This window comes from Mesoplodon bidens (assembly GCF_964165515.1).
Source record: "Mesoplodon bidens genome assembly, chromosome: 19".
NCBI lineage: Eukaryota > Metazoa > Chordata > Mammalia > Artiodactyla > Ziphiidae > Mesoplodon > Mesoplodon bidens.
In genome coordinates this window covers 38,550,232-38,578,063 of record NC_138179.1, presented here as the reverse complement: position 1 = coordinate 38,578,063, position 27,832 = coordinate 38,550,232, and the positions used below count along the sequence as shown (strand labels likewise).

The window sequence follows — 27,832 nt, the reverse complement described above, 5'->3', positions numbered from 1 at the left end:
CTCTGCTTAAGCACATCCGTGTCCCAGGCACCCTTCTGCTAGCTGAGAACACTTTGGGGTTCTTTGGCTGCTGCTTTCTCCTCGGGGCCAGCCTGCAGGCTGGGGAACGTGCCCATGGATACTTTTAGTCTCCACACAGTTTGCTGGGCCTCTGGTTGGGACACCAGCCACACGGAGTAGCACGCTTATTACTTTAGAATGAGCGCTTTATTTAATTAAACAACTACTGCCAGGGCCCTGGGACACTATTTAGAAAGACAGCAGATTCTGTTTATAACAGACACCCTGTAACAGAGAGTAAGCATCATTCAGGGGGTAGCACAGCCTCACAGAAGTCAGCAGGGCCGTCGCAAGGACCACGGATTCAGCTATGGAATGAAAGCAACAGAGAGACATGGAGCTGAAGGAGGAACATGGTTTAACGTAAACAGTTTTGATCCTCGTTAGCACAAGATATTTAAGAACGTTCCATATTACTCTTAAAACAACTGGAAGGCTGCTGCATTTCCTATGCTTTTCGGGAAATGAAGCCAAAAAAAAGAGCAGGGGAGAGTAAGGATCTGAAATTGACAACTGGGACATTTCCTTAAAGAATAAAAGCCTTTTTTTTTTTTTTTTTTTGCTGTACGCGTGCCTCTCACTGCTGTGGCCTCTCCCGTTGCGGAGCACAGGCTCCGGACACACAGGCTCCGCGGCCATGGCTCGCGGGCCCAGCCGCTCCGCGGCATGTGGGATCTTCCGGGATAGGGGCACGAACCCGTGTCCCCTGCATCGGCAGGCGGACTCTCAACCACTGCGCCACCAGGGAAGCCCAAAAGCCTTTTTTTTTTTAGCTCTTTGCCCAGAAATGGGAGGTCTGCAAGTAGAGGGGATGCAGAGTCTGGAGATGGCCTCAGCTGTAGCATTTTGGGAGTTTGCCTAGAGCAGCTTCTGAGGGGACTGACTAAAAACACACAGACATGGACACACACACCTGGGTCAGTGGCCAGGACCAGCCCGGGGAGCTCATGAAGCAAGGAACAGCAGCTTTTCACCCCGATCACGCTGCACACAAATAAAGAAGCCTCCAGCTTAGGGCGTGCCCGGGATCAGTGTGAAGTGTGGGTAAAAATGGTCCTGAAAGAGCACAGCGCAGAAGGTCCCCAGCAGGGATGAACACTCCCCAAGGAGACTTATTTGGAAGTTTCCCAACCAAATTGGCCTGTGCATGAGTGTGGGTCGTGGGTATATTCTTAACAAGCTCCGTGACGCTTTCCCGGCTTGGGGCCCTGTGTGTGTGCACGTGCGTGTGTGTGTGTATCCGTCTGTCTGTGATGTCCACGCCAACCCCATGTCGGCCTATTTCTCCGTGAAATGGGCTCAGTTCCTGCACTTTACATACAAACATGTGGATACGCTTTACCCAAGAGATGGGCCTCTAAAAGTTCTATTTATAAATACTTAATTTCCACAGAATAACGTTTTAAGCGCACTAGGGAAAGTAAGTACTCAAGAGAAACCTGCAGCGAGCCCTTCTGTAAAGTATCAAATTGTTTTGTAACAATTACCCGCTGAGTTCGTTTTATTCATTGGGATTTTCATATCATGGGGCTTCTTACAAGCCGAGTCTGCTTGCGGGGGTGGTCCGGTTGTGGCGCACAGATAACTTTCCCCATCGCAGTGCCCTCCCCTGAGTGAACTGGGGAAGAGGGCAGGGAGAAAGGACGAGACACCAGACAAGCCAAACTGACAGCTTCCCACGTGCCCAGGGTAAAAGTGCCTCGTGCCCTGGGCAAGTCCTATTTGTAAGGAGGTACTCATTACTTTCCAGACAACGGAGATGGGGGTAGAGATCGGGGACATTCTAACAGGGTCAGAGAGACACTCAAGCTGCCACTGTGAAAAGGGGGTCTGGGCAGTTCACCTGGCTCAGGACCCTTCATCCACTAGGACGGAAGAAAGGCCAGAGGACTCGAGCTCAGCCAGTGAGCAGCTTCCAGGGCTCGGGGAGGGGGTGGTGGGGACTGTCTTGTGATCCTGATGCCCGTCACCTGCTATCTTTACCAGGAGCTCGGAGCGGATGGCACAGGGGAGTCAGCGCCGTCCTCTAAGCTGGTGTGTCAGGCATCAGCCATCGCAGAGGCAGGACGTGGGGCGTGATGGATGGCGAGCTTAACGCTGGCGGACAGAACCCATGTCCCCGAGAGCCGCGTTAAAAATAAAAACAGTCCTCTCACTGAGCTGGAGGGAGCTCGGGCCAAACACCCCAAGGCACTGGGGGTCAGGGAGGAGGGGTCACCGTGGTCCAGCGAGGCGCTACCCAGGTCTCCTCGGAAAGGTGAGGGCTGGTCCTGAGCAATGCTGGGCAGCAGCTGGGCTGGCACTGGGGACGGACCGGAGGCTGTGCCCAGACACCAGTAGCAGTGGGGGGGCGGTGATGGGGGTGCCCCTGGGGTCCCTTGGCAGGAGCTGGAGAGACAAGCCATAGTGTCAGAGTGAGTGACAGCGTGATCTGAACTTCATTTAGAAAGGGCTGGGGGGGATGCAAAGCACAACAAAACACAAGCAGCCATTCCCTGGATGAGCCATAGAGACAGCTTCCTAGGAAAGGGAGGGAGGGAGGGAGGAAAGGAGGGAGGAAGGGAGGGAGGAAGGAAGGGAGGAAGGAAGAAAAATGCAGGCCTGTCCCTGTATTGTTGATACCCTTGAAAAAGAAGAGACAAGCTAATTCTTTAAAGTCGGTCATTTCAACCTGAGTGCCGGGCACTGTCTGAAGTTAGAATTTGCTCAGCATGAGCGCCTGCCAGTCTGCGAAGTGGGTACATGCAGTTTTAGGGTGTTGGGCAGAAATTCTTTCTTCCTTGAGACCCAGGATCGTGGGCTGAAAGCAGAGGTCCGGCACTTGGGGGGCTAGCACCCTGAGACACAAGGGCTCCCGGGGGGCCAGATGAGCTGGTAGACGACCGCAGACCCCCACCAAGTCGGGGTGGGACCGGCCTGGGTCAGGAGAGCTACCCTGCTCGCTGCATCTGCAGGGGGTTGCCCAGCATGACCGGCATCTTCCCACCGGCAAGCGGCGAGGAAAGGGTGAGGCAGAACAAAACTGACCTTCTGGGAGCCTCCAGAACCAAATGAGGAGCTGATATCGGGGTAGGAAGGAAGGAAAGGAAGGGAAAGAAGACGGGCTTCCCCGGTAGCCCAGGTGGGTCCCCAAACAGTCCCCATCCTATGAGGGAGGCGCCTTGATGTCCCAGACCCTGTAAGCAACCCCCTTCTTGCCCAGGTGGCCGGGAACCTCCTCCTGGCTTGTTCCGCTTTGGTGCTGGGCTAGGTCCCAACCCACAGGAGTCAGACAGGAGGGCGATGTCCCCAAAGAAGGGAAACTGCCACTGGTCCGTTGAGTGTGCTTAGGGCCCTGCTCTCCATCTGCAGATGGAGCCAACCCATGAGACTCCTCCATGAAGATGGCCCATCCTGGGAGCACTGCGCTTGCCCTCCAGGACCACCCTTCCTGTCTCTCTATGGCCTCTGCTTCCTTCCAGGTTCCCCACGTTGTGCAAATCCAGGGGCAGCGCTCACACTGTCTCCTACTGGGGCTGTGCTCTAGGGGCACAGGCTGGTGCCCCTGGGGGTGTCCCCGAGAGTCCCCAGGTCCCGTGAAGTCACTGCTGCCACTGAACCTTGTTGCTTCACACTAACTTCCCCTCCTCACTGGTCCCGAAGGCCTCTAGACCACCTCCTGCCCCAGAATCGGTAAGAATAAATATTCAAGCAATGGCAGTGGTGACCCACTTATTAGCAGATGCCACAGCTCCAGGGTACTGTGGTTGCTATTGAAAGAACAGAGAGAGAGACCGTGGCAGGGAAGGGAGACGTCCTTGGGCAGACGCTCTGAGTTCCAGCGCTACTCGAGTGAACGGAAGAAGCCCATCTCGCTACCCAGGAGTGAGGGGCGGCAGGAAGACAGCAGGCAGATGGGCAGGATGCGCAGACACAGGTCACTGAGCCGATGCCATCCTGGGGCAGCGTCGCCCCAACCTCTGCAAACGTCAGGCTCCCAGGGCTGACGAGCAGGCGTGACCTGCCCCCTCGTTTCTGGGCTCTCATCTCTGCCTCAGCTCAGAGACCCTGGGGAAGTCATGGTCTCCAAGTCTCAGTTTTCTCTGCTGTGAAATGGGATGAGGCCACAGACCTTACTGTTTGGCTGGTAGGACCAAAGCGGAAATGAGAAAGTAATGGGTAACTTGCTACAGTGACGCAAACCACGCAGCAGGAAGGACCTGGCAGTGCTCGGCCTGGAGCCCCCACTCGGGTATGTCACTCCGTTCTCCACCCCACAACACAAAGGATGTTTCTTCCCCTGAATGGTACCGTTCTAGAAAGAGACTGTTTGGTTTTAAAAAGGGGATCGTGTGGGACTTCCCTGGTGATCCAGTGGTTAGGACTCTGTGCTCCCGATGCAGGGGGCCCGGGTTTGAGCCCTGGTCAGGGAACTAGATCCTGCATGCCCGCATTCTGCAACTAAGACCCGGAGCAGCCAAAAAAATAAGTAAACAAATAAAAATAAAAAGGGAATCGCGTGCTGTTTTAAACGTTGCCAGTGGCAGAGGCAAGCGTTGCCGTGTAAGACTGAGACGAGATGGATTCAGAAAACAGCCTCCTGCCAGAGAAGGAGAGACCAGGACCCTGGGTGAAGGCCCAAAAGGACCCTTCACTGCTAACCTGAGCCCAAATCAGACTGACCTGCTCCTTTAGGAAGAGAGTTCAGCAGACAGAACCCCCCCTGCAACCCCCAACACATACCCTGTTCCTTCAAGGGGTGTCCGCAGGGAGAGGCCCCTCTGTCCGGCAGCGGGTGGCAGGTCAGCTGCCAGGCACCTGCAGGCTGCACCTCTCTCCCAGCTCCCCCCCCAGACCCCGGAGGTGGATCTCACAGCTCCTGCGTTCAAGGCAGCATGGCAAGCCAGAGTGACCTTGTCCTGTCTCAAAGCAGCCCACGAGGGGTCCCCTGCCCAACACTGCCGGTTTGCGGCCGGTTCTCCAGCCAGGATGAGCTCCGCTCTGCCATCTGCGGGCCCAGCTCTGCCCGGCCGGGGCCTGCTGGGCCGCCGGCACCGCAGCGGCACCTGTCCACCTGTAAGCTGTGGAGGCCGCTCCAGCCAGCAGTGAGGAGGCTTCAGCACTGGGGGAGTCCCGCTGTCCCCCCAGGACTTCCCTCTGACACTCTCCAGGAGGCGGTACTGACAGGCCCCGGGGCGCAAATGAGGCCAGACGGCCCTGCAGGAATGAGGAAAGAGAACAAGAGCGCCGGGCAGTGCCCTTGACTCAAGGGGACAGCGACACACGTCCTGCTTCCCAGACACTCGGGACGGTCTGATTCCTGGACGGAACTCATTTCCATATAACCCTGCCGTTCACCAGCAGCTCCTGACTCTTCCTCAGCACGTAGGAAAATGAAATGCTAAATTCTGACTTTGTTTCCTACTCAAGCCAGAGATGCTCTGCAGAGAGAATCCCAGGACGTTCCCCAGCCTGGAGGCAAGGTTGCAGGTCTGAAAGCGCTGGGGCATCAACACTGTCCCATTTGATACTTCAAAGGAGCATGAGGGGTGGGCGGTGGGGCTTGGAAGATCAGATCCTGATGTTAATTCTCACGGGCCCTCATGACGGGGCCCAGGTCACTGCTGGCTCCAGCTGTGGCGTCTTGCTGGGATGCCCTGGGGGCACGTGTGACTCACGGGACCACCCCCACCTCACAGCGCCCTGCTCTGCGGCTACTCCAAGGAGGGAGAGAGAGAAATTGACTCATATCAGCTGCACCTGAATCACAGGATGTGGACGGAGGTCACAGGCTATGGGAGGGGAGGAGGAATTTTCCACTCATTAAGGTCAAGGGCTTTGGGAGGCGACCGGTAGCTGGTGGTAGAGAAAGCTCCCTTCTGACAAGTAATCATGATGCCACACAGGCTGGCCCCTGGAGATAGTTAATATCCCAAATATTCTCATTCTGTGTGTGCATCTCAGCAGCACTCCCGGGAAGACACAGAAGAGACTGCTTCCAGAGGACTTTCTAAAAATTAAACCGTAAAGTTAAAGACAGAAAATACTGTCCTGGAATAGAAAAGAAGTGGCTATTAGAGGTCCTTTTGAACATGCAGGCCGGATAGGTGTATCGTTTACCTGAGACAAAGAAGTGGCTGTGCCTGGGGTGGGAAGGGGGCTTTAAACCCGCCCACCTCCGTGGCCAAAGCTGCAGCAGCAAAACAGCTGGTAGAAAGAGGCGCGACGGGAATCTCTAGGCGGGATGGACAATCCTCCAAACATGAATGACTGGGGGGTGAGGGGAAAGGATGCCCCTCTTCTCCCATGATCTGAAGGGGCCACTTGGTGGAACAAGGATGCAGGGATGAGCCCCGCGGGCCGGACTTGGAAGGGGAAGATGCTGTTAGCACCTGTCACAGAGCGCCCAGGATGGAGGAAGGAATCCCACGTCTGCCAACCCCCTCCTTCAGTCGCTAGGCCGCTTCCAACTCACTAAGAGGTGGTGGCCTGCAGAGGGACAGAGCCCCCCCGGTACTTAGGGTCAGGGGGCACAGCTCTGCGGAAGCCGCGGACCCCGGGAGCCACATGCAAAGTTGTAAAGTAACTTCTGAGACAACGCGAAGGTCCACCTGCCCTGAATTTCTCCAAACCAGACAGAAGAGCACGTCTGAACCGAAAACCTTCTGAGCAAACTGAAGTCCCCGGCAGTGGGAGGTTGTCAACAACCCAGAGAGAACGGGCTGTTTCTGCTCAGCCCCATCCCCTCCTATTTCGTGCAGCTTTTGTGGGCCTGGTGGCAATTAGCTTTATGAGCTCTAAGTGCAATATCTGGGAGACGAAGGCAGTAATTAATGCCTGTCTGCTTTCCTGAAGGGTTCCTTCTGTTCGGTCAGACAGTTATTGAAATTCGGGCAGGGAGGCTTCCATCATGTGAAAGGTTTATAGGAATGAGAGGAAGAACAATTTAATAAGGCAGTAATGATGCTGCTAAATAATTCATCGGGCCAATGGCAGCAGCAATATTCCCAGCACTCCATGTCTGTTCTGCCGATGGGCGGAGGAACGAGCCAGGCAGGTCCTGCACAGCCTCCAGCAGCGCCCCCGGTAAAGACCTGCCTGAGGGGCTCTGCTGCTGACCCTCCATCCTGGACCTGCTCCTGGGTCTGTGCTGAGCCCCTTGGACCCTTTCTTCAACCTCCTCCTTCTGCCTGACTGTGCCGGTTAGAGATCCAGATGGATCCTTACAATTACCAACACTTTTATTAATTGTATCAATCACAGTTTGTTGAAATGCTGAGAGGCTAACAGGCCTCCGCTCTCCTGGGTTCTCCTGGTGGCCCTGCTGAGTTCTCTGCCTGCCCCCAAAGCTGGGGAAGTGGGGAAGGGGCCGGGAAATTAATCTGCCACCGAAGTCCCATCGGACCTTGGCTAAGATACAGTCCTCCTAGAAGACACCCTCCTGGCCGTAGCTGACCACCCGACTGCTCCAGAAACGCACAGAGGAAAACAAATCTCTCCCGGGGCTGGGGCCACAGGACTCCTGGAGTAGGTCGATAGGATGGGACTGGGAAGGCGAAACCACCATTCGGCTGTCCTTGGGGTTAACAAACTCAGAGCCGAATAACACAGGTGGCGGGGCCGCGGGAAGCTCTGCCAGGACAGGGATGATTAAGTCAAGAGGCGGATCCCTGAGACCCCCTGAGAGGCTGGCTCTCTCGCATCCCGCGTCCCGCTCCACATCAGCTAAGTGGCCGCGTGTCAAGCTGTGTGTCGCCTCATGTACCTAAATCTGTGTCAGGGTTGAGGAGGGCCAGGAGGAAGCAGAGAGTATTAACAGACACCGCACAGGCGAAAGGGAACCATTTCTGAGTCGCGCCTGCAAAGCAGGCAGAGACAGACACCTGCCTCTGGTTTTGCGTCTTATTCCCCGAGACCCATGGGACGCGTTATTCAGCTCCAGTTCCCTCCTTCGCCCACCCCCAGCCTGCCCCCAGCACAAAGCACTCAAGACGGAGCCTGAACATTCGTCTTCTTCCCTCGTCTGTGAGGAGCAGGGGAGACTGGGAGCGAGCTGGGCTGATCCCTCCTGATCTGGAGAGCTGTCTGTACCTGGGGTCAGCCGTGAGATGGCTCAGTCCCGCCTGCCCAGCCAGCAACCCCGGCATCCACTCACGCGCTCCTGGGCTGGCCGGGAGTGAGGTCAAAACAGGGAAAGTTTCCGGAAAGCCAGCCCTGGCCCTCTTACAGGGCTTTGATAAGCATGCCCCTCAAACCCCGAGATGAGTTTATAAGAGTTCACGGCCCTGGAGCTGGCGCCAACCCCAATGCCAACTCCAAACCACATACGATGGAAGCCCGGTGGCCGGGACACTCTGGAGTTGTCACTGTAGCCACATGATCCACTTTCTGCCTGGGACCAAAGCCCCAGTAATTAGCCAGGCTGTGGGGCTGTGTAGACTCTCCGCTCTGGGGAAAGTTCTAGCCGAGAGTGCAGGCGGCTTCCCAGGTCCCTGGTCCCCCAGGCCAGCCTGGCCGACCACTCACCAGGTAGATGCGGTAGGCGTCCACGCGGTGCAGGGGCCCCCAGCACAGGTCCGTGTCGTTGTACTTGGCCTCGGCCTCCACTCCGCAGGAGTCGTTGCCCACGGAGCTGCTGATAGAGAGAACAATGGCTCAGTGTGGGCCTCCCTGCCTGGCCGGAAGCAGACAGAACCTGCCCTTACTGACCAGGGGCAACTGCCGCGCCCCACTCCTCCACCCCCCAGCTGCAGCTTCAGGTCCCACGCTCTGACTCTCCACAAGCCATGTTCTTCTGTCTCTGGGGGCAGGCACCTTATTCCTTATTCCTGCTGCACTGTTTCCCGGCAACTGGTGGGAATTCCAGTCACCTTCCCAGCGGGGCAGGGATGGGGTCAGCAGTGAGCTGTGTGTCTCCGAAGGCCAGGACGCACAGCTGGCTGTGATGCGTGCAGAAAAGGGCCTCAGACATGATGGACTCGCTTGGTGTTGGGCTTCTACCCTGAGAAAACACTGCCCCGACTGCCCAAGGAAGCCCCTCTGGCTGCAGCTGGTGTGGGGGGCAGGGGGGACACTCACCAGGTCACCTGCATCAGAGAGAAGGGCACGGCGGCAGCATAGATGGCCAGGTCCCCATACAGGTAGATGATGATGCAGAAATAGAACAGGTTGACCCCCACTGAAAGCAACAAAGCCATCGGTCAGGAAGCCACAGGGAGACGCCGGCCTGCTTTTTTTTTTTTTTTTTTGCGGTATGCGGGCCTCTCACTGTTGTGGCCTCTCCCGTTGCGGAGCACAGGCTCCAGACTTGCAGGCTCAGCGGCCATGTGGGATCCTCCCGGACCGGGGCACGAACCCACGTCCCCTGCATCGGCAGGCGGACCCTCAACCACCGTGCCACCAGGGAAGCCTCGGCCTGCTTTTTTGATGACTACAGCTCTACCTCATCCACGGCTTTCGTTCTCCAAGTGGAGTGGGAAAACAACCCCCAAGTCCTGTTTCTCATTCTGGCTACCGACACTGAGATGCTGGTGGGAGACACATCTGCTTGTGACTGTCGCCCGGTGGTAAGCGGGACTGGATCAGAGAGGTTCTGCATCCAGGGTGAATGTGGGGCATGGACTGGCCAGGGAGGACCTGGAGGCGTCTTCGCGCTCCGGACAGGCTGCCCAGAGGGGAGAAGGAGGGATGGCCTGAATCAGGGTCTGAACCCCCGGGCTCGCCTGGACCAGGGCCTCCTTCGCAGCCGCACACAGGGCTCTAAGATGAAAGACTGAGGGATTGAAAAGAAGAGAACAGGAAGTGGCCCAGCTCCGGAAGCTGAAATCAGGAGGGTGAAAAGCCCTTGATTTCCAAAGACCAAGTGCCTCATTCTGAATGTGGCCCATCACCAAGCACCCAAGAGGAAGAAGGGTGGCCTGGGTGCGCTGGGGAGGGAGAGAGTGGCAGGAGTGGGACGGCTCACTTCCCTCCTTACAGGAAGCGTCTGCAGGGGAGGATGCTGACTTTGGAAGGGACGGGACGTCGAAGCTCCCTCTGCAGAGGCAAACCTTGGTCCCCTCTCCCTCCAGGAGGGGCCTGGACTAGCAGGCGGGAACTCAGGCTCTGGTCATCCCATCAGCCTCTTCTCCTGACCCTGGCAAGTCCCTGACCGTCTCTAATCCTGTGCAGTGAAAAGAATTCAGCCAGTGCTAAATTCCATACGTGATTCCAGCTACAAAGATCAGGCGTAAAAGTGCTGAAAAAAGCATCCGGGCCCTACAACCTCAGGGTCGTGGCCCCAGAAGGCCAGTCTCAAACTCCCATTCAGACTGATTACTTGTTTTTGGTTTCACCGATCTTAAGCTGCTGGATTCTCCGAGAACAGAAAGAAAAATGAAGTGACGGTTCCCTTCTAATCCAGGTGGCTCAGATGAGCCTCTAGGTCCCGGGGTAAAGCCAGGGACATGTTACTCCTGGGCTATTTGAGGTTGGTTCTGCTCCTAGGAGCCTAAGTGGAAAAGACTCGGAAGATATTGTTCTTGAAAGAACCCTGGATGTCCAAGCTCAGTGGCCCCTGGGGTAGCTGCCACTCACCCCCAGGCTCCGAGCCCTCGCTCCTGCAGGGAGGCACCGCCCCTCCCTACTCCCAGCCTTTTCTCCACCTGCCGTGGACTCATGTCCGCTGTTTATAAAACTGTCACTGGCCCTCCCTGATCAATAAATTTCATTACGAGACACAAAGTGGGAGGATCAATGAACTTCCTTGAGGACAGCAATGACCAGGACTGGCATTTCTTATTACAAGGACTGAGTCTGGACCCCAAGGAAGCCTTGTGTGGAGTGTCGCAGCCCTCCCAAAGGTGAAGGTGACGGTCTATGAATTACGATAGAGCCAAGCAGTGGTTTCAACTGGGGGTGATTTTGCCCCCCACCCCCTACTGGGGACATTTGGCAAAGTCTGAGGACATTTTTGATTGTCACGACTGGGCGGTGCTACCGACGACTAGTGGGTAGAAGCCAGGGATGCTACTCAACATCCTACAACACACAGGGCAGGCCCTGCAATGAAGAAGGACCCAGCCACACAGCTATAGTGGCGAGCTTGAGAAACCCAGGAGCAGGTGGGAAGAGAGCATCCTTTAAGTCTGAGCTGCTCTTGTACGAAAGTGTTTATTTTCTATCAGATTTGGGTAAACTAGGAGTCTAGTCTGTGGGGCACACACACACACACACACACACACACACACACAAAGACAAAACAAAACCAGGGCTTCCCTGGTGGCGCAGGGGTTAGGAATCCTCCTGCCAATGCAGGGGACACGGGTTTGAGCCCTGGTCCGGGAAGACCCCACATGCCGCGGAGCAACTAAGCCCGTGCGCCACGACTACTGAGCCTGCGCTCTAGAGCCTGCAAGCCACAACTACTGAGCCCGTGCGCCTAGAGCCCGTGCTCCACAACAAGAGAAGCCACCGCAATGAGAAGCCCGTGCACCGCAACTAAGAGTAGCCCCCGCTCGCCACAACTAGAGAAAGCCTGCACGTAGCAATGAAGACCCAACACAGCCAAAAATAAATAAATAAAATAAATAAATTAAAAAACAAAACAAAACCACAAGTTCCTAGAATTCTTAAAGAAATCAGGGCGGACTGTGAAACATGAAAATTAGGAAGGACGTTTAAGAGGTATGTGTCCCCCCTCCAACGTGCATTTTATTTCAGAAGCTTGCATTTGGGAGGAGGCTGTGCAGCAGCCAGAAGGAAAGGCTTGCCTCTCTGATCTGAGTCTAATGAGATGGGGAGAGATAGAAATGGAACAAAGGAAAAGCACAGAAGTGGGCCAGACACAACCAATCTGTTTTTTTTTTTTTTTTTTTTGTGGTACGCGGGCCTCTCACTGTTGTGGCCTCTCCCGTTGCGGAGCACAGGCTCCGGACGTGCAGGCTCAGCGGCCATGGCTCACAGGCCCAGCCGCTCCACAGCATGTGGGATCTTCCCGGACCGGGGCACGAACCTGTGTCCCCTGCATCGGCAGGCGGACTCTCAACTACTGCACCACCAGGGAAGCCCCAATCTGGTTTTTTAAAATAAATATATTCATTTTTATTTATTTGTTTTTAGCTGTGTTGGGTTTTTGTTGCTGCGCGCAGGCTTTCTCTAATTGCGGCGAGTGGGGGCTACTCTTCATTGTGGTACATGGGCCTCTCACTGTGGTGGCTTCTCTTGTTGCGGAGCATGGGCTCTAGGCACACGGGCTCCAGTAGTTGTGGCTTGTGGGCTCTAGAGCGCAGGCTCAGTAGTTGGGGCGCACGGGCTTAGATGCTCCGCGGCATGTGGGATCTTCCCGGACCAGGGCTCAAACCCGTGTCCCCTGCATTGGCAGGCGGATTCTTAACCACTGCGCCACCAGGGAAGCCCCCAATCTGGTTTTGATAAATTCTGAGAACCCTCAGTGAGGCTAGTCTGGTGGGGAGCACGGAGGGAGGCAGACCCCGAGGCAACCTCAGTCAGGATCTTCCGTCACATCACACCATGGTGATAGACGGACCACCGGGTGTCCTAAGAAGCCACTGAAAATATTCCAGATTCTAGTTTCCACAATCTCTCTCGGCTCTAACTTAGTGCGGCCACATTCAAGACAGGAAAGAACCAAGGGAGACGCTCCCCTCTGCAAACAGGGGCTTTGACAAAGGGGCACAAAATCTCCCAAGGTAACTGAAAGGTCAAGGACTTTTTGAGATGTGTCTGACTTTCTGTGAAAGATCGAACATTTCACAAAACTAAACCCCAAATAGCTCATCTTCCAAAAGAACAAGATTTGGAACAGAGGTCTAAGCTACTGTTGCTGGAACCAACAAGGCAGCACCTGAGCTGGGTGCTAATCTTCCAACCCCAACAAGCCGCAGGTGGAGCACGCGGAGAGGTCACGATTAGGTGCGCAGAGTCCAGACAGCAGTCCTGAGCGTGGGCTCCCAGCGCCCTCTGCTGGCCACCAGGAAGACACACAGACAGACACACAGACACACAGACACACACACACACAACTCTACTGTCAGGATTAGATGCACAGAGTCCAGACAGCAGTCCTGAGCGTGGGCTCCTAGTTCCCTCTGCTGGCCACCAGGAAGACACACAGACACACACACACAGAGACAGACAGACAGACACAGACAGACAGACACACACACACACACACACACACACACACCCCTACTGTCAGGATTAGATGTGCAGAGTCCAGATAGCAGTCCTGAGCGTGGGTTCCTAGCGCCCTCTGCTGGCCACCAGGAAGACACACAGACACACACAGACACACAAACAGACACATACACACACCCCTACTGTCACAAGGTGGTTGCTCTGTCCTGTCCTAAATAGAACAGTCCAGAAGAAAAGAGAAGACAAGTCAGAAGTAATCAAGCAAGAGGCACAGAACCGCCAGCTGCCTCCACTGGCTTCCTTCCTTGGAAAGCTGCTTGGGACTCTCAACCTGTATGAGCTGTAGTCACTAAGTAGCTGCTGCTTTATTCCTGATGCGCTGATGAACGGGGAGGAATCCAGGAAAACACCCTGAAGTGGGTCAGGCCTCTCAGCAAGGCGGTTTTGCAGGTTGAGGATCTGCCCCTCCCCCTCGCCTGCCCCGTCCCTAGTTGAGGCGGAACCCCCGCTCCGGCTGCCCCGGCCCCCAGGAAGGCACCAGCTCTCCGCCTGCCCTTGCCCCGCCTGGAGAAAGCACTCCCACCTTTACTGAAGAACATGGAGGCCATCTGCCCCATCTCCACCCGGTCTGTGATCTCAAAAAGGTTCGGGGATCCGTGCCTCTCTGTGGAGCCAAGAAGAAAGAGGAAGTGTTTTGTTTTGTTTTGTTTTTCTCATGAGGAAAAGCTCTTAGAAGGGGTGCTGAGTTCACTGAATTCTCCAGAATAATGACATCCCAATGGGTTCGAACTCTTGGGAAAAAGTTTTCCTAATGTTTCCTGCTTGAAACATTTTGAAATATCTAGAGGGACTTCCCTGGCGGTCCAGTGGTTAGGACTCCACACTTGCACTGCAGGGGGTGTGGGTTTGATCCCTGGTTGGGGAACTAAGATCCTGCATGCCATGCAGCACGGCCATAAATAAACAGACTAAATTAAATAAGTAAATAAATATATAAATAAGTAAATAAATAAATCGTCTATAGAAAGGGATCCCAGGGGTGCTCACTGTGGGGTGAGAGGGAAGGCTGGGATGCTTCGCCCTGGTGCAACTGGAGTGTGTGCGTGTGTGAGTGTGGGTGTGTGGTTGAGTGTGTGTGAGAGTGTGTGAGCGTGTGTGTGCATGTGTGAGTTGTGTGTGGGTGTGTGGTTGACTGTGTGTGTATCTGTGAGTGTGTGTGTTAGTGAGACTGTGTCTGAGTGAGACTGTGTGAGCGTGCGAGCGTGTGTGAGCGTGTGCGTACGCACGTGTGTGCATGTGAGTGTGGTGTTTGTGCATGTGTATGAGTGTGTGTGTGCATGTGTGCGCGTGTGTGTGTGTGTGTGTGTTGGGATAGGAGGAAGGACAGAAGTCAGAGACCTGGCATTTCCTTGAGCTTCCGGGGGCCGAGGTGAAGGGCCCTCCGCAAGCTGCACACGCCAGTTAGCAGTGGAGATAGCAGGGCCGGTGCTGTGCTCTACTGTTCCACGGCGCCTTCCGCGGCTCAACCCTCAGGTGGTAAATGCCAGAGCGTCTCTGTAGGGAGTCCCCTGGGCCCTCTCCACGAGTAAGGGAAAGCCCGCGGACCAGAGGAAAGCACGGGCCAGCCCAGAGCCCCAAGACTTACGCACAGACAGGATGGGCCGTTTCTCTGCCCGCTCGTCGTTGTCCCGGGTGAGAACATCACTGTCGGAGGCCGTGGAGGAGTCATCGTCTTCCTCCTCCTGGGGCGGGGGACGGGGAGGATGAGAACACACGAGGAAACAGAGGGCACACAGCTCTACAGCAAACCCCTGGGGCAGCCAATGGAGAGCCTGCTTCCTTTGTAATTTCCTTCTAGAAGGTGTCTGATTAGGAAGCTTTCAACACTTCCCTGCTGTCACATTAGAGGGTCAGACACACTGGGAGGGAGAAGCTGCGGCACAGTTCCTGGGTACAAAGGTTCAGAATGACTGAGCCAGCTCAAGGCTGGGGGTAGGAGGGACCAACAAGGGGACGTTAAAAGAGCAGAGACTGCAGTTTGTTCTGTAAGCTGACGAGGCTGTGAACTTCAGCTCTGGGCTGGGGTCCTGGAGCAGCGCTGTGGTCAGGAGCCCTCCAGGTGTCGGGAGGGAGAGGACTGGCTGCTGAGGGCCACCTCCTTGCACACGACTGCCTGGGCGCACTGCCAGGAGCCAAGAGCAGCACACACACCTGATGGGTTTCCATTCTCTTCCAGCGGAGCTGAGCGTTGGCTGCCGCCATGGCCTCCACCACAAAGGTAGTTGTCACAAAACTGCAAGGGAAGGCCACATGTTAACTGCAAAAGGCGGGGAGGAGTTTGGGGAAGGTACAAAATAAAAGGAAAAGCCATTTAAGACCTGACCCGACCAGTAAGCCCAAAGCATTCTCTCTCCTGAGGAAGGGATGGCAACTTCTGAGATGGGTCTGACCTGATAAAAAAGCATGTGTGAATACGTGGTGCCTCTCATGGTCTCCCTGACGTCTGTCTATATTTAGAATGTATTTCCAGGGCACTGGAAAGAAGGGTGTGAAATAAGCTGACGGGAAGGAGAGAGAGTGAGCCTGGGGGAGAGGTGCTCCTTCGCCTGGGGGGCCAAGGAGGTACTGCTCCCCAGAAGGGGCCTGTCGGGGGGCAGAGGTGGGAGAGGTGGGAGGACGGACACCAGGTCATGCTCTAAGCTGGGAAGAGGAGGCTGCTCCACAAGGCGGCCCTCGCAGAGCTTCTGGGAGGGGCAGCAGGCAGCTCTCAGCTCTCCTCGCTAGCCAAGCGGTCAAGCCCCAGCTACACACACTAATGGACGGAGCACAGGTGTGGATGTAATTGAAAAGGGGGACTTCCCTGGTGGCGCAGTGGTTAAGAATCCGCCTGCCAATGCAGGGGACACGCGTTCAAGTCCTGGTCCGGGAAGGTCCCACATGCCGCGGAGCAGCTAAACCCGTGCACCACAACTACTGAGCCTGTGCTCTAGAGCCCGCGAGCCACAACTACTGAGCCCACGCGCCTAGAGCCCATGCTCCAAAAAAAGAAGCCACCGCAATGAGAAGCCCATGCACCACAACGAAGAGTAGCCCCCGCTCACCGCAACTAGAGAAAACCCGCACGCAGCAACGAAGACCCAATGCAGCCAAAAATAAAATAAATTAATTTAAAAAAATAATAATAATGGAAAAGGACACTTGGCTCTGGAATCATCCTCTTCTTCTTTTTTTGGGGGGGTACCTTTACTTTCCTAATAATCTGGTTAGTATTAAAATAACTGTTACTTCAATATTAGTTATTAAAATAAACTACAATATATTAGTGCATAATGTATTTTTTAAAATATTAATTGATTAATTATTTTGGTTGCGCTGGGTCTTCGTTGCAGCAGGTGGGCTCCTTAGTTGCAGCTCGTGGGCTCCTTAGTTGTGGCAGGCGAACTCTTAGTTGTGGCATGCATGTGGGATCTAGTCCCCTGACCAAGGATCAAACCCGGGTCCCCTGCATTGTGAGTGCGGAGTCTTAACCACTGCGCCACCAGGGAAGTCCCAATAAACAATGTATTAATAAGTTAAAATATACCAATAAATTAATATATTTAATAAATAAAAACATATTAATAAATTAAAATACGTTCACATTCTAATTTCCTAATAATCTGGTCCGAATCAAAAGGGAAATTGGGAGGTGGCACCAGACGTTTGCTGAGAAGTCAGACTAGAGTGAAAAATCGTCTTTACTTAAGGAAATGGGAGAGACACGGATGACAGCGGGAGGGCTCTCCTCAGCAGCCAGTAGTACAGGGAGGGCCGCTTTCCTGCTGATAAAACCTGAGGAATGACTCCGTCCTTGCTGAAACGACCCGGGATGGAACATGCATCTCCCTGTTTCTTGAAGCCACCCGGCAGGCTGTGCCGCCAGACTCGACCCCAAGCCCCTGCCCCGGGCGCTGTCACCTGCTGCAGGCTGGCTGCCTGGCCCAGCAGTCAGGTGGCTGCGGGGGTTGGAACGACAGAGGTTAACCCACACCCACTCCATCTCCGTATGGGTGGGGCAGCCGTCTCTGAAACTCCCACTCCGGCCACCGCAGCACCTCCTGGAAAGGTTTCTCACTGCCTTGCCTAAGTGACCGTTTTAAGGGCTTTAGATTTCCCCTTCTTTTGGGAAGTAAAACTAAAATCAATCTTAAGGCATAAAGAGGCTTCTCCAGGCTGCACAAAGCCATGTCTGAATGCAGATGGGTTGAGCGGGGTTGGGGCGTGGTGGCCCCGAGCTGTGGGCCCCCAAAAATCACTTCCCGTTCAGGTGGCTGCCTGCACTGAAGGTCCTTTGAAGGGGACTGCAGGGTCACAGAAAGACAAGGACTTCTGGGGCTCTCGGTCACCAGGGCTCGCAGTATGTAATGAGCCAACAGTCCCTCGAGGCTGGCTGCAAACCCCCCCAGAAGAAAATGTGGGGAGAAACTGAAAAACACGGGTGCTTTCCCATCCTGTGCAGCCTCCTCTAGGTCTTAACTCACTTCAGCTACTAAACTGTTTCATTCCTCCACTAGTGCCCCCTCCTTCCTCCTTCCAGTCTGCTGCCCTCCATGGCCACGGACCACCTACTTCAAACCGTGGCCACCCCAGGCTCCTGAACCCCTCACCTCACTGTACGTTTCCCCTTATCACTCATCGCCTAACGTGCTCTACACTTGTTATCTTCACTACTGATTGTCCGTCTCCCTGGAGAAGAGAGGTAAGTCTGCGAGGGCGGGGATCTCTGCTCCGTGCAGTGCAGCAGAACCCCAAGCACCGAAGCACAGGACCTGCTGCTGCTTCTCTAGGGGATGGCGCCCCTTAGGGGTGGTTCCAGGTGTTTCCTCCCCCCTCTTTTTTTGCAGCTTTCGGATTCCTACCAGCTTGAGGGGGCTGGAAACGCTCAGTCCTAAATCCCTTCCTAGCCTGGGGCACCTGACTGTGAGAGCCCCGAGGAGCCGTCCGTAGAAGCACCAGCTGGTGGATCCCAGGTGAGTCCCACACACCTGCGCAAGGTGCGGGCGCCCCTGAAGGCTGAGGCAGGCGCTGGCCTCCTATTTGCTGCCGAGGACAAAGCCAGGCAAGATTGACACCTAACTGCGCAGCATTTATCGCTGACTCTGTGGAACTATCTTAGACAAGTTCTAAATTCCAAACTGATTTCCCGTTATCTCCTGAAACATTCGTGAGATTCTCTTCTGTGGTTAGGTGGGACTTTCTCAGGGAACAAACGTCGATGGTAACATTAAGAAAGGTACAACAGCGGAGGCAAAGCAGCTGGGTAAGAGACACACGAGCACCACGGTGAGACACCCCACAGCCCAACTGGAGGTCTTCACTTCTCAGTGATTGGGGTTGGAGAACCGCTCCATCAGAGCGAGCCCCTGAGACCTCTGGGCCTCCTTTCCTGGCTCCGGGCACCTGTTAGGACTCCCTCACCACAGACGTCTTCCCCCACACTGATGGAGAGAGTTCGGGCTTCCTGGGTAGACTCCCCCAGCTCTGCCCCCAGCCCCCCGGGGGTGGCCTCTTACCTCATGAAGCCCAGGAACACCAGCAGGACCAGGCTGACAAGCCACCCAGCCGTGGCAAAGGCCTTGGGCATGGTGAGCGCACCAGTGCCCACGATGAGGTTAAACATATACACCAGTCCGACCTGGAAGCAAGAGAGGTGACATTCGAGCCCAGAAATTTATGAGCCTCACCCCCGAACGGCTCCCAAGGGTGACCCTGGTCAACGGCAAAACCGTGGAGGCCAGGAGGCCAGGCCTTAGCCAGGCGAGCGGGTAAGCAGGGAGGGCTCCACCCAGGTTCCAGGGAGGCGGGATCTGCAGCCGGCTGCTGGGAGCCAAACGTGAACACCTGGAAGACTGAGGCCCCGGCTTCCATCAGTCTTTTCAAAATGTCTCTGGTGATGGGTGTGATTCTCCACTTCGGCTGTCATCAGCCCCATCACCTCATCAGTGCATACGGTTCAGAGCCGTGTCTCAGGTGACAGCTCTGTGCTCAACCGGACTGCAGGTTTCCTGAGGATGGGCCAGCACGTCTGGGGTACCCGGCACACGGATCAACCCATAGTGCTGACCCCCCAAAAAAACTCCCACTTTTTCAAGGCCACTGAGCACGTGACCCAATCCTCCTCTCCGCCCATTCCTGCCAATGCCCTTTGGGACGTCGACGTTCACGATGCTTCCCTTTGCCTGCCCTCTTCCCCGTACTAACTTCAGGGATTAAAAGAAAAAAAAAGATAATTCACGTGCCATAAAATTCACCCTTTTAAAGTACACAGGCTTTCAGTATATTCAACAAGTTCTGTAACCAGCATCACCATCTAATTCCATTTCATTACCCCACAGAGAAACCCCCTACTCACCAGCAGCCCCTCCCCCTCTCCCCTGGCAACCAGCCTCCCAGTGGAATTGCTGGGTCACTGACTTCAGGTTTTGTTTTGTTTTGTTTTAATTGTCATACGCGGGCCTGTCTCTGCTGTGGCCTCTCCTGCTGCAGAGCACAGGCTCCAGACGCGCAGGCTCAGCGGCCATGGCTCACGGGCCCAGCTGCTCCGCGGCATGTGGGATCTTCCCGGACCGGGGCACGAACCCGTATTCCCTGAATCGGCAGGCGGACTCCCAATCACTGAGTCACCAGGAAGCCCCTGACTTAACTCACACCAACTTGACTCTAGCTCAGCTAATTACAATTATTCCCTTCTCGGGCTCTCGATCATGAAATCCCTTTCTCTGACCTGAAGCCCCTGCCGCCTACAACCCTGTGCACTCCCACTGACCCGCCTTTGTCCTCATCATGATGTCCAGTTCCCCCAAACCCTCCCTACCCTGGCCACCACCTCCACGGTGGCCTCACTGACAATCGGCCAGTTGCTCAAAGCTCACACTGCCCCGAGCTCCCCACACCTTCCCCGTTCTAACCTCTCCGGCCCCCAGCCTCAGAGACGACCCGGCACCCGCTTCCTCGACTCCCTAATAGGAAGCTGCTAAAGGCTCCTGGAATTTTAAAAAAATTCTAACCATGAGTCCCCTAACAGATGGTCTCTTCACCTGCGGGCCGGCAGCAACAGATTTTCTTTACTCCTCCCTGTGGACTTGCGAGTATTTCCCATGCACGTAAAGGCTCCAAACCTCAATCTCCAAGTCCCAGACTCACGGCTCCCATCTCTCCCAGATGAAGGCTGCACCTCCAACGCTACGGAGGGGACGGAGACCATCTGACACGCGCTCCCCAAGCCTCGCTCCTTCCAAGCTCAGAAGTCAGTATCGGCATCCCCTCTGCCCCCCTCCCCATGTCTGGGGGAGCACAGGTGCTTCCTCTTCCCTGACAGGCTCAGCCCTGCACCTGAGCTGGGCTCGGCTCTTTCTGGAATCCTCTCCTCCTCCTAGCTCTCTTCCCCTCTGACTGCGAACGCTCTCGACACCTTTAAAACGTTGCCCTCTCACTTTCCCTCAACCCGACTCCTTGAAGGAGCAACCTATATCCTCTGCCTTCATTTCCAACTTCCTGTAGTTTGTGGTTTCCATCCCCAGAACTCTTTTGAAACTGCATTCTTAAAAATCACCAATGGGCCTCCCTGGTGGCGCAGTGGTTGAGAGTCCGCCTGCCGATGCAGGGGATACGGGTTCGTGCCCCGGTCTGGGAGGATCCCATATGCCGCGGAGCGGCTGGGCCCGTGAGCCATGGCCTCTGGGCCTGCGCGTCTGGAGCCTGTGCTCCGCAACGGGAGAGGCCACAACAGTGAGAGGCCCGCATACCGCAAAAAGAAAAAAAAAAAAAAAAAAAAAAAATCACCAATGACCTCCTATTTGCCAAATCCAACGGCTTTCTTAGACTTAATCTTTCTTGCACTTCTGACGTTAGCGGTCTCTTTTTCTCTCTACGTTTCTTTTCCTCAGCAACATCATTCAATCCCAAGGCTTTAACCATTGTGGCGGACTGTATTTCTCTTAGTGCAAGCCTTTCTGCAGACCTCAAATCCAACTGCCTGCTGGTCACCTCCACCTGGACACCCCAGCGTGGCCTCAGCTCCCCATTTCCCCTCCATATCCTAGTGCTAGTGGTTTTATTTTTGAAGAGTCTTTTGTGGGTGCCTCTGGCTCCTATTCCATTTACAATTCAAGTGAACCATTTCTGGCCTGGCCTATGACAGTAGGTTCCTAACTGGTCTCCCTGTACTCCACTAAATTGGCTAACTTACAGTTTGCTTTACCACTTGTTTCTGGTCATGAGAAGACAAACACCAGAAACACCTATCCATCGCTCGTTTTCACTTCCCCTTTCTGAGAAATACACACTTTTCTGTATTTAAATTTTTTTCCAAGATAACCATGTGCCACATTCTGAATCAGAAACACACAAATTAGGGCCCATTCTCAGAGCAGCCTCAGTCAGATCTAAAAAACAAGACGAAACAGAGACAGGGAAGCATCAGCTACCATTCTGGGGCCCTTGACAGGGAGGTACAGGATTCCGGGCAGGTGCTGACTGGCCGTGTGAGTGCTGGACAAACGGGAGGGCGTCCTGTAGGGAGGAAACAGCTCTGCCCAGGGCCCATGTACACTTGACACAGGGCACCAAGCCCTTGTGCCTCCCACCCAGCCCCTCAACTCCCACCCACCATGAGGGGCCCATTCAAACGTTTGTCCCACTATAAAGCCCTTCCCAGTCTCCCACACCCATCTTGCTCCCTCTCTCAAAGCCCTGGAGCAAGAACACTTCTTACGCCCTAGTTTGAGTATTTGATGTTGATGTGTTTATCTTTTCCCCACTATTAAATCTGAGGCTCTGCATTTCTCGGGGTGCCTGGCACACGGCCTCCATATGGGGGTCCTCAACGGCTCTGGCTCAGGTCCTCTCTGCCGTGAACCTGACAGTCTTCGTCCCCTTTTAAACGTCAGGGTCTCACTCTGATCCCCCAGGCAGATCCCAGAAGGATTAAGACAAGTTTGAATCATCTTCCTCTAGCTCCTGATTGGATCACAAAGCCATGATGTGGTTGCCCTGCCAGGAGTCTTGGCCCAGGGTGATGTTATGAGAATAAATGTGAGGGTGACAGCTGGCCTTCTGAATTGACTTTTCACAAATGGGAATGTCTACAAACTTTGACTTTTGTTGGGTTTAACTTCAAGCACCGGCGCTCTGAGGTGGGTACATCCAGGTGTGGGCTCGTTTGCTCACTTACTCCACAGTTACCGAGAGCCTTCCACGGTCCTGGCCCTGTGCTCGGAGCCCAGAGAATGACAGCGAGCAAGATGGACAGGAGGACACAGACAAGAAAACAAACGATGATTACCGCCTCAGAGAAGCGTTTTGAAGGAAAGAAGGGGCTCCGTGACAAAGAACAGTGGGTCAGCCCTTCAAGTAGAGGACGGCCTCATGGTGACATTCAAGCCGGGACCTGAAGGCCGAGCAGGAACCACCCAGGCAAAGGGCCAGGGAAGACACTGGCAGGTAGGAAGGCCTAAGGTGGGAGAGGGAGAGGGGTGTTTCAGGGACTGAGGCGAGCATGGCTGCAGGCAGACTCCCGGGCCCTGGCGCACGGGACAGGGAGTTCAACGTCACAGGCAGGGTTGTAAGCAGGACGCTAAGAGACCAGGCCCTGGTCAATGATCTAACGTCTGATCTCCCGGCAGCTTTGTTCTCTGCGTATTGCTTTTATAAGCTCTAACACTTTGAAGGGCAGAACCTTATTTCTTTACGGAAAACAGCCCTGGTGGGCTTCCCTGGTGGCGCAGTGGTTGAGAGTCCGCCTGCCGATGCAGGGGACATGGGTTCGTGCCCTGGTCCGGGAAGATCCCACATGCTGCGGAGCAACTGGGCCCGTGAGCCACAGCTCTTGAGCCTGCGCGTCCGGAGCCTGTGCTCCGCAACATGAGAGGCTGTGACAATGAGAGGCCCACGCACCGCGATGAAGAGTGGCCCCTGCTCGCCACAACTAGAGAAAGCCCTCACACAGAAATGAAGACCCAACACAGCAAAAATAAATAAATAAATATATAAATTAAAAAAAAAAAAAAAGAGAAAGCAAAGAGGCCTAAGAAAGTGATGGTTCTCAGCCAAAAGTTTTATGGGGATGGGACTTCCCTGGTGGTCCAGTGGTTAGGACTCTGTGCTTTCACTGCATGGGGCACGGGTTCGATCCCCGGTCGGGGAACTAAGTTCCCGCAAGCCACGGGGCGCGGCCAAAAAAAAAAAAGTTTTATGGGGAAATTAAGTAGTACAAGAAGCATTTGTGAATTCAGGGATGCCTGAAGGTCTTGGGATGTAAAAGTCAAGGGTCTACTGTCAAGCAGTGTTTCTCAGCCTGAGTGCTGCTGACATTTGGGACCAGATCACTCTTTGCTGTGGGCCTGTTCTGTGGATTGTAGGACGTTTAGCAGCATCCCTGGCCTGTACCCACTAGATTCCAGTACCCCCCACCTTGACCTTGTGTTGCGATGGTCACAACGTCTACCAGACATTGCCAAATGTCCCCTGGGAGGCAAGACTGCCACCAGCTGAGAACCACCGCTGATAAAGATGCAGTGAAATAAACACACTCCCAATGGAAACTTCAAATAAACCTCAGTGAAACAGACCCTTTACAAACTTGACAAGGAAGTTAATTAGGGGTCAACTATTGGCAGTTAGGAGCAGAAATGAGTCATCACACTTGTCTTGGGTTGTTGCTCTTTTTTAGTTCTGAGGCAAGCACTCCGGGCCTGGTGGTGCTGCAGGGAATCCCACAGGGAAACATACAGCTTCTCCACCTTCCTGGCCAGAGTGAAACCCTCCTTACTTCCGGTAACGGGGATCAGTAGGGACCAATCCCAAGGAGGAGAGCACGACACAGGAAGCAAACCTAAGCTGAGCCACAGGCCGGGTGGAAGGCAGTTGTGAAGCAGATGGAAACGGGGGAGTGAATTGGTCTTCTGCTTGTTAGGTGACAGTTCTGTGGGGACAGCCTCCAGGGAGGCATGACCAAAAGTGGTGAAATAGAGCCCTGCTGTGGTCTCAATAAAGAAGGCTATGCAAACCGAGCTTCCTCCTGTTCTGGATTCTTCCTTTGTGGCTGAAGTGGAGAAGGCACAGTCCCTGTCCCTTGGGGGTGGCTGACCCGCTCCCCTGCGCTCGAGGGGGTTCAGTGCAGCGTTCCCGCGGCCTCACCCACAGGTGTGCATGAGGCAGGGGTCACGGGCATCTTTCAACGGCTTCCCCAACGACAGCCGTCAAAGGAAACAGAAGGTGGCAGAGATGCGGAAGCAACAACTAGGGTTTCAGGCCAGGAGACAAGCCCTCTTTCCTTCGAAAGCACCCGCATCGATCTTCCGCGAGACCGGCCGGCGGAAGGCAGCATCAGCAGTTATCCTTACGTAGGCAGTGACCCTCTTCCTCTATTTTGATCACACGATCCCTTCAGTCCAGAGCCACTCGTGGTCCCCATAAATGGGGAAACAGACACGCCTGTTCTGAGATCACTTATGGGGGGGATGCATGGGCCTAAACCATGCTCCTGCATCCAGCACTATCCTTGAGAGGGTTTGTCATCCGAGTCCCCCGTGAGGCTCGTCTGCCCATTACACACAGTTTATGCAGAAGAATGCAGGCTAAGGCAAACACCCCTGACACCCAGGAGGGGCAAGAACTCACAACAGGGCACTGCAGAGGTAGGGAGAGGCTTGGTGCTGGGAATGACTGGGTCATGGGCTGATGCACCGCTCAGGGTCACGGTCTCCCAAGGCAGGCGGAGCAGGTCCCCCCCACGTCGTGCTGAGCAGAATCTGCGGTGAAGTCCATTCCGCAGCCTCTCTGGGCTCAGTGGGTGGTGCACCCCACACCCTTCTCCTGGTCTCACAGGGGATCAAGAACCATTCTCGCAGGATGGCAGAGTTAAGGAAACCTCAGGCAGAAGGTGTGTTCTCGGCTCAAACCGAGACCACTAATCCTGGTTAACGCCACCTCATCCTCAGCACCATCCACCTTCCCCCGCCTCTCTCTTCACCGGCAGGATAAGAGAATATGAGCAGCTGTTTACCGCCAGTGCCCAGAGTCGGCCCTTGAACACATGCCTCAGACAAAACACATAGGAAATGGAGGAAAAAATTTAAAAAAAAGAAGAACCCACTGAGACTTTTAGGTCTCACTGCTCCATTTCCTGTGGGCACATGCTGACATGTGAAATGATTACTGGACAGCTGGAGGCACGAGAAAAGTGGGCAAATCAAAGGTTTTCCTTCCCAACACTCAGCTATAGAAATAACTCATTTCCTCGCCTCTAAGCTTACAGATATTGTAAGTTGACGCAAGAACCGTGGTGACTTTCATGGACAGTGTGGACATGTCGTTGCTGATACCAAGAGGAGGCTGTGAGCTGTTACGCAATTCCACTAATGAGAGGGGCATGACCTGATTCATTCCAAGGTTCATGAAAGACTGCCCCGGGGCTACCCTGGTGGCGCAGTGGTTAAGAATCCATCTACTAATGCAGGGGACACGGGTTCGAGCCCTGGTCCGGGAGGATCCCACATGCCGCCGAGCAACTAAGCCCGTGCACCACGACTACTGAGCCTGTGCTCTAGAGCCCTCAAGCCACAACTACTGAAGCCCATGCGCCTGAAGCCCGTGCTCTGCAACAAGAGAAGCCACCGCAGTGAGAAGCCCGTGCACCGCAACGAAGAGTAGCTCCCGCTCACCACCACTAGAGAAAGCCCGTGCACAGCAACGAAGACCCAACGCAGCCAAAAATAAATACATTTATTTAAAAAAAAAAAAAGAAAGACTTCCCTGATAAATTATTGAGGTGTAAGAGGCTCCCTTGGAGCCACACACAAATGGCACAGACCCAGCAGGAGGACCCTAGTGTGAGGGGTTTTGTCAGCTGTTCTCAGAGGTGCTTCTTTATGCATCACACCACAGCTCTAGAGTCTATGAAGCTGGCAGAAACAGAGCATGGATCCCCAGACAAGTGCAGAGCAGGGCAGCTGTTGAAGGTTAAGTACTTTCTAGAAAGAGGCCTCTTGCTACTTAAGGCAGTGCTGCCTTTCTCTGGTATACTTGGTAGCAACATGAACCAAACATTTGATTATTTCAGTCCTCCAGCTACTCATCCAAGCAAGAGGATTCCGTGATGTAACCATGACCAATCTTATATTACACAAAGAAGATAAACTGAGTGTACGTGAGAGGGGTGGGGGTAAAGCAGACCCAAGACAGTGAGAAATCAATCATTCTAGTTGTCCTAGTTACAGACTCCACCCAACGGCAATTGAAGGTCTCCGTATGCTTTCTCCGCCTCTTACGCCATCCAAGACTATAAAAGTTGTGCAACTTAAAAATTCAGCTGAGAACCGAAGTGGTTTCAAACTGCTGAGGGGAGCAGAACCCAGAGTCAACAGCCGACAGCCTTCATCCATCTGAACTGGCCTCAGTTTGCACGTGCTAGCAGCCCTGAGACAAAAATAACGAGCGAGCAAGTCCGGTTTCCTTTCTTGACCACACTCTGATCAACAGGTGAAGAGTGAACAAACCTGACTCTCATCATACATTCACCGTGGCTGCTGCTGAATGGGGTTCCCAGATCGCGGCTATGAAAGCCGCTGGACTCACAAGTACAGTCCACAGGAAGCAGTGTGCTTCTCCAGAAGCCAAGGGCACTGATGTGGGCAAAACAGCTCCAAAAGTAAAACTCACATAGGGAGAATAGAGCTCCCCGGTCTCTGTGATTTCACCCGCCATTTCCAAAAGCGAGGAAGGGTCCGTCGGCTGCCAAGGTTCCTTCCGTGCGGGGGCGGCGGCGGCGGCGGCTCCCTAGGAAAAGAACAGACCTCAGCTTTCTGATGGATCTAGACGCGGGCGGAGGGATGTCTACAGAGCCACTCCCTCCCTGTCCTTTAATCACAGCCACTTATGGCCTTATCTGTCAAAAGAGAGCCCGGAGGGAAGGACCTCCCTGTATGATGACACCTGGGTGGTTTCTTCTAACTTTTTCCTGTCTGTGCAGGGCATGTATTCATTGCCGCTCAGACTCCAAGTGATTTAAGGGCCTCAGACGCCACAAAGAGTCACCCACCACAAGGGTCCCCTTTACACACTCTGGTTATCCCCCATTTAATGCCAAGAACAGCGAGCTCACTACCACACAGGGAAGCCAAGTAACTGCCTCCTCCGCCTAGAGCAAGGGGCTGGGGGCTTTCCTAGGTCGCCCCCCCAACCCAACTCCTTGCCCCAGAGTCTCTCCTTTTTAATGGGGCCTCCACGTCTCCCAACCTGCCTTAGGGCTCTCCACCCTCCAGCCTCCCCCTCTTCCCAAGAGGCCCTCTCCGAGCCTCCCCCCCATTTCTTCCTCCCTCTTGGAGGAGCCTCGAGTCTCGCACGACCCCATTCCATCCCACCCTCCCGCTTCGACACCTGCAGCAAAGCTTGCTCCCGCTGCCGCGGCCGCTGTCAACGACCCGGGGCTGCTGCCGGCGCCAGCTGTCCCGCACCAGCGCCGGCAGCACGCATGCGCTCGCGCCGGGAGCCCACCTTTTTTGTGCGCGCCTCGGGCGGGGCGCACGGCGCTGATTGGGCGCCTCGCGGAGGCGGGACCGGGATTGGGCCCCGGCGGCTGCCGTCTGCGTGGCGGAAGTGGGGGGGGGTGCGCTCCCAC

General features: G+C 54.7%; 1 protein-coding gene across 2 annotated transcripts in view; it reads right to left on the bottom strand.

The window, feature by feature from the left end:
- The window catches only part of TMEM104 (transmembrane protein 104), a 57,158-nt gene extending 29,473 nt beyond the window's left edge, over positions 1–27,685 (bottom strand). Inside the window, exons 1-8 of one of the 2 annotated variants that reach the window (XM_081218025.1) lie at positions 27,592–27,685; positions 26,875–26,991; positions 18,729–18,850; positions 15,388–15,469; positions 14,822–14,918; positions 13,760–13,840; positions 9,118–9,217; positions 8,566–8,674 (exon numbers count right to left, since the gene is read on the bottom strand). In XM_081218025.1, coding sequence (XP_081074151.1) covers positions 8,566–8,674; positions 9,118–9,217; positions 13,760–13,840; positions 14,822–14,918; positions 15,388–15,469; positions 18,729–18,850; positions 26,875–26,919 — 636 coding nt within the window. In that variant the 5' untranslated portion in view covers positions 26,920–26,991; positions 27,592–27,685. The remainder of the gene's footprint in view (positions 1–8,565; positions 8,675–9,117; positions 9,218–13,759; positions 13,841–14,821; positions 14,919–15,387; positions 15,470–18,728; positions 18,851–26,874; positions 26,992–27,591) is intronic. The other variant, XM_081218026.1, reaches the window with a different exon arrangement.
- Positions 27,686–27,832: the final 147 nt, after the last annotated feature.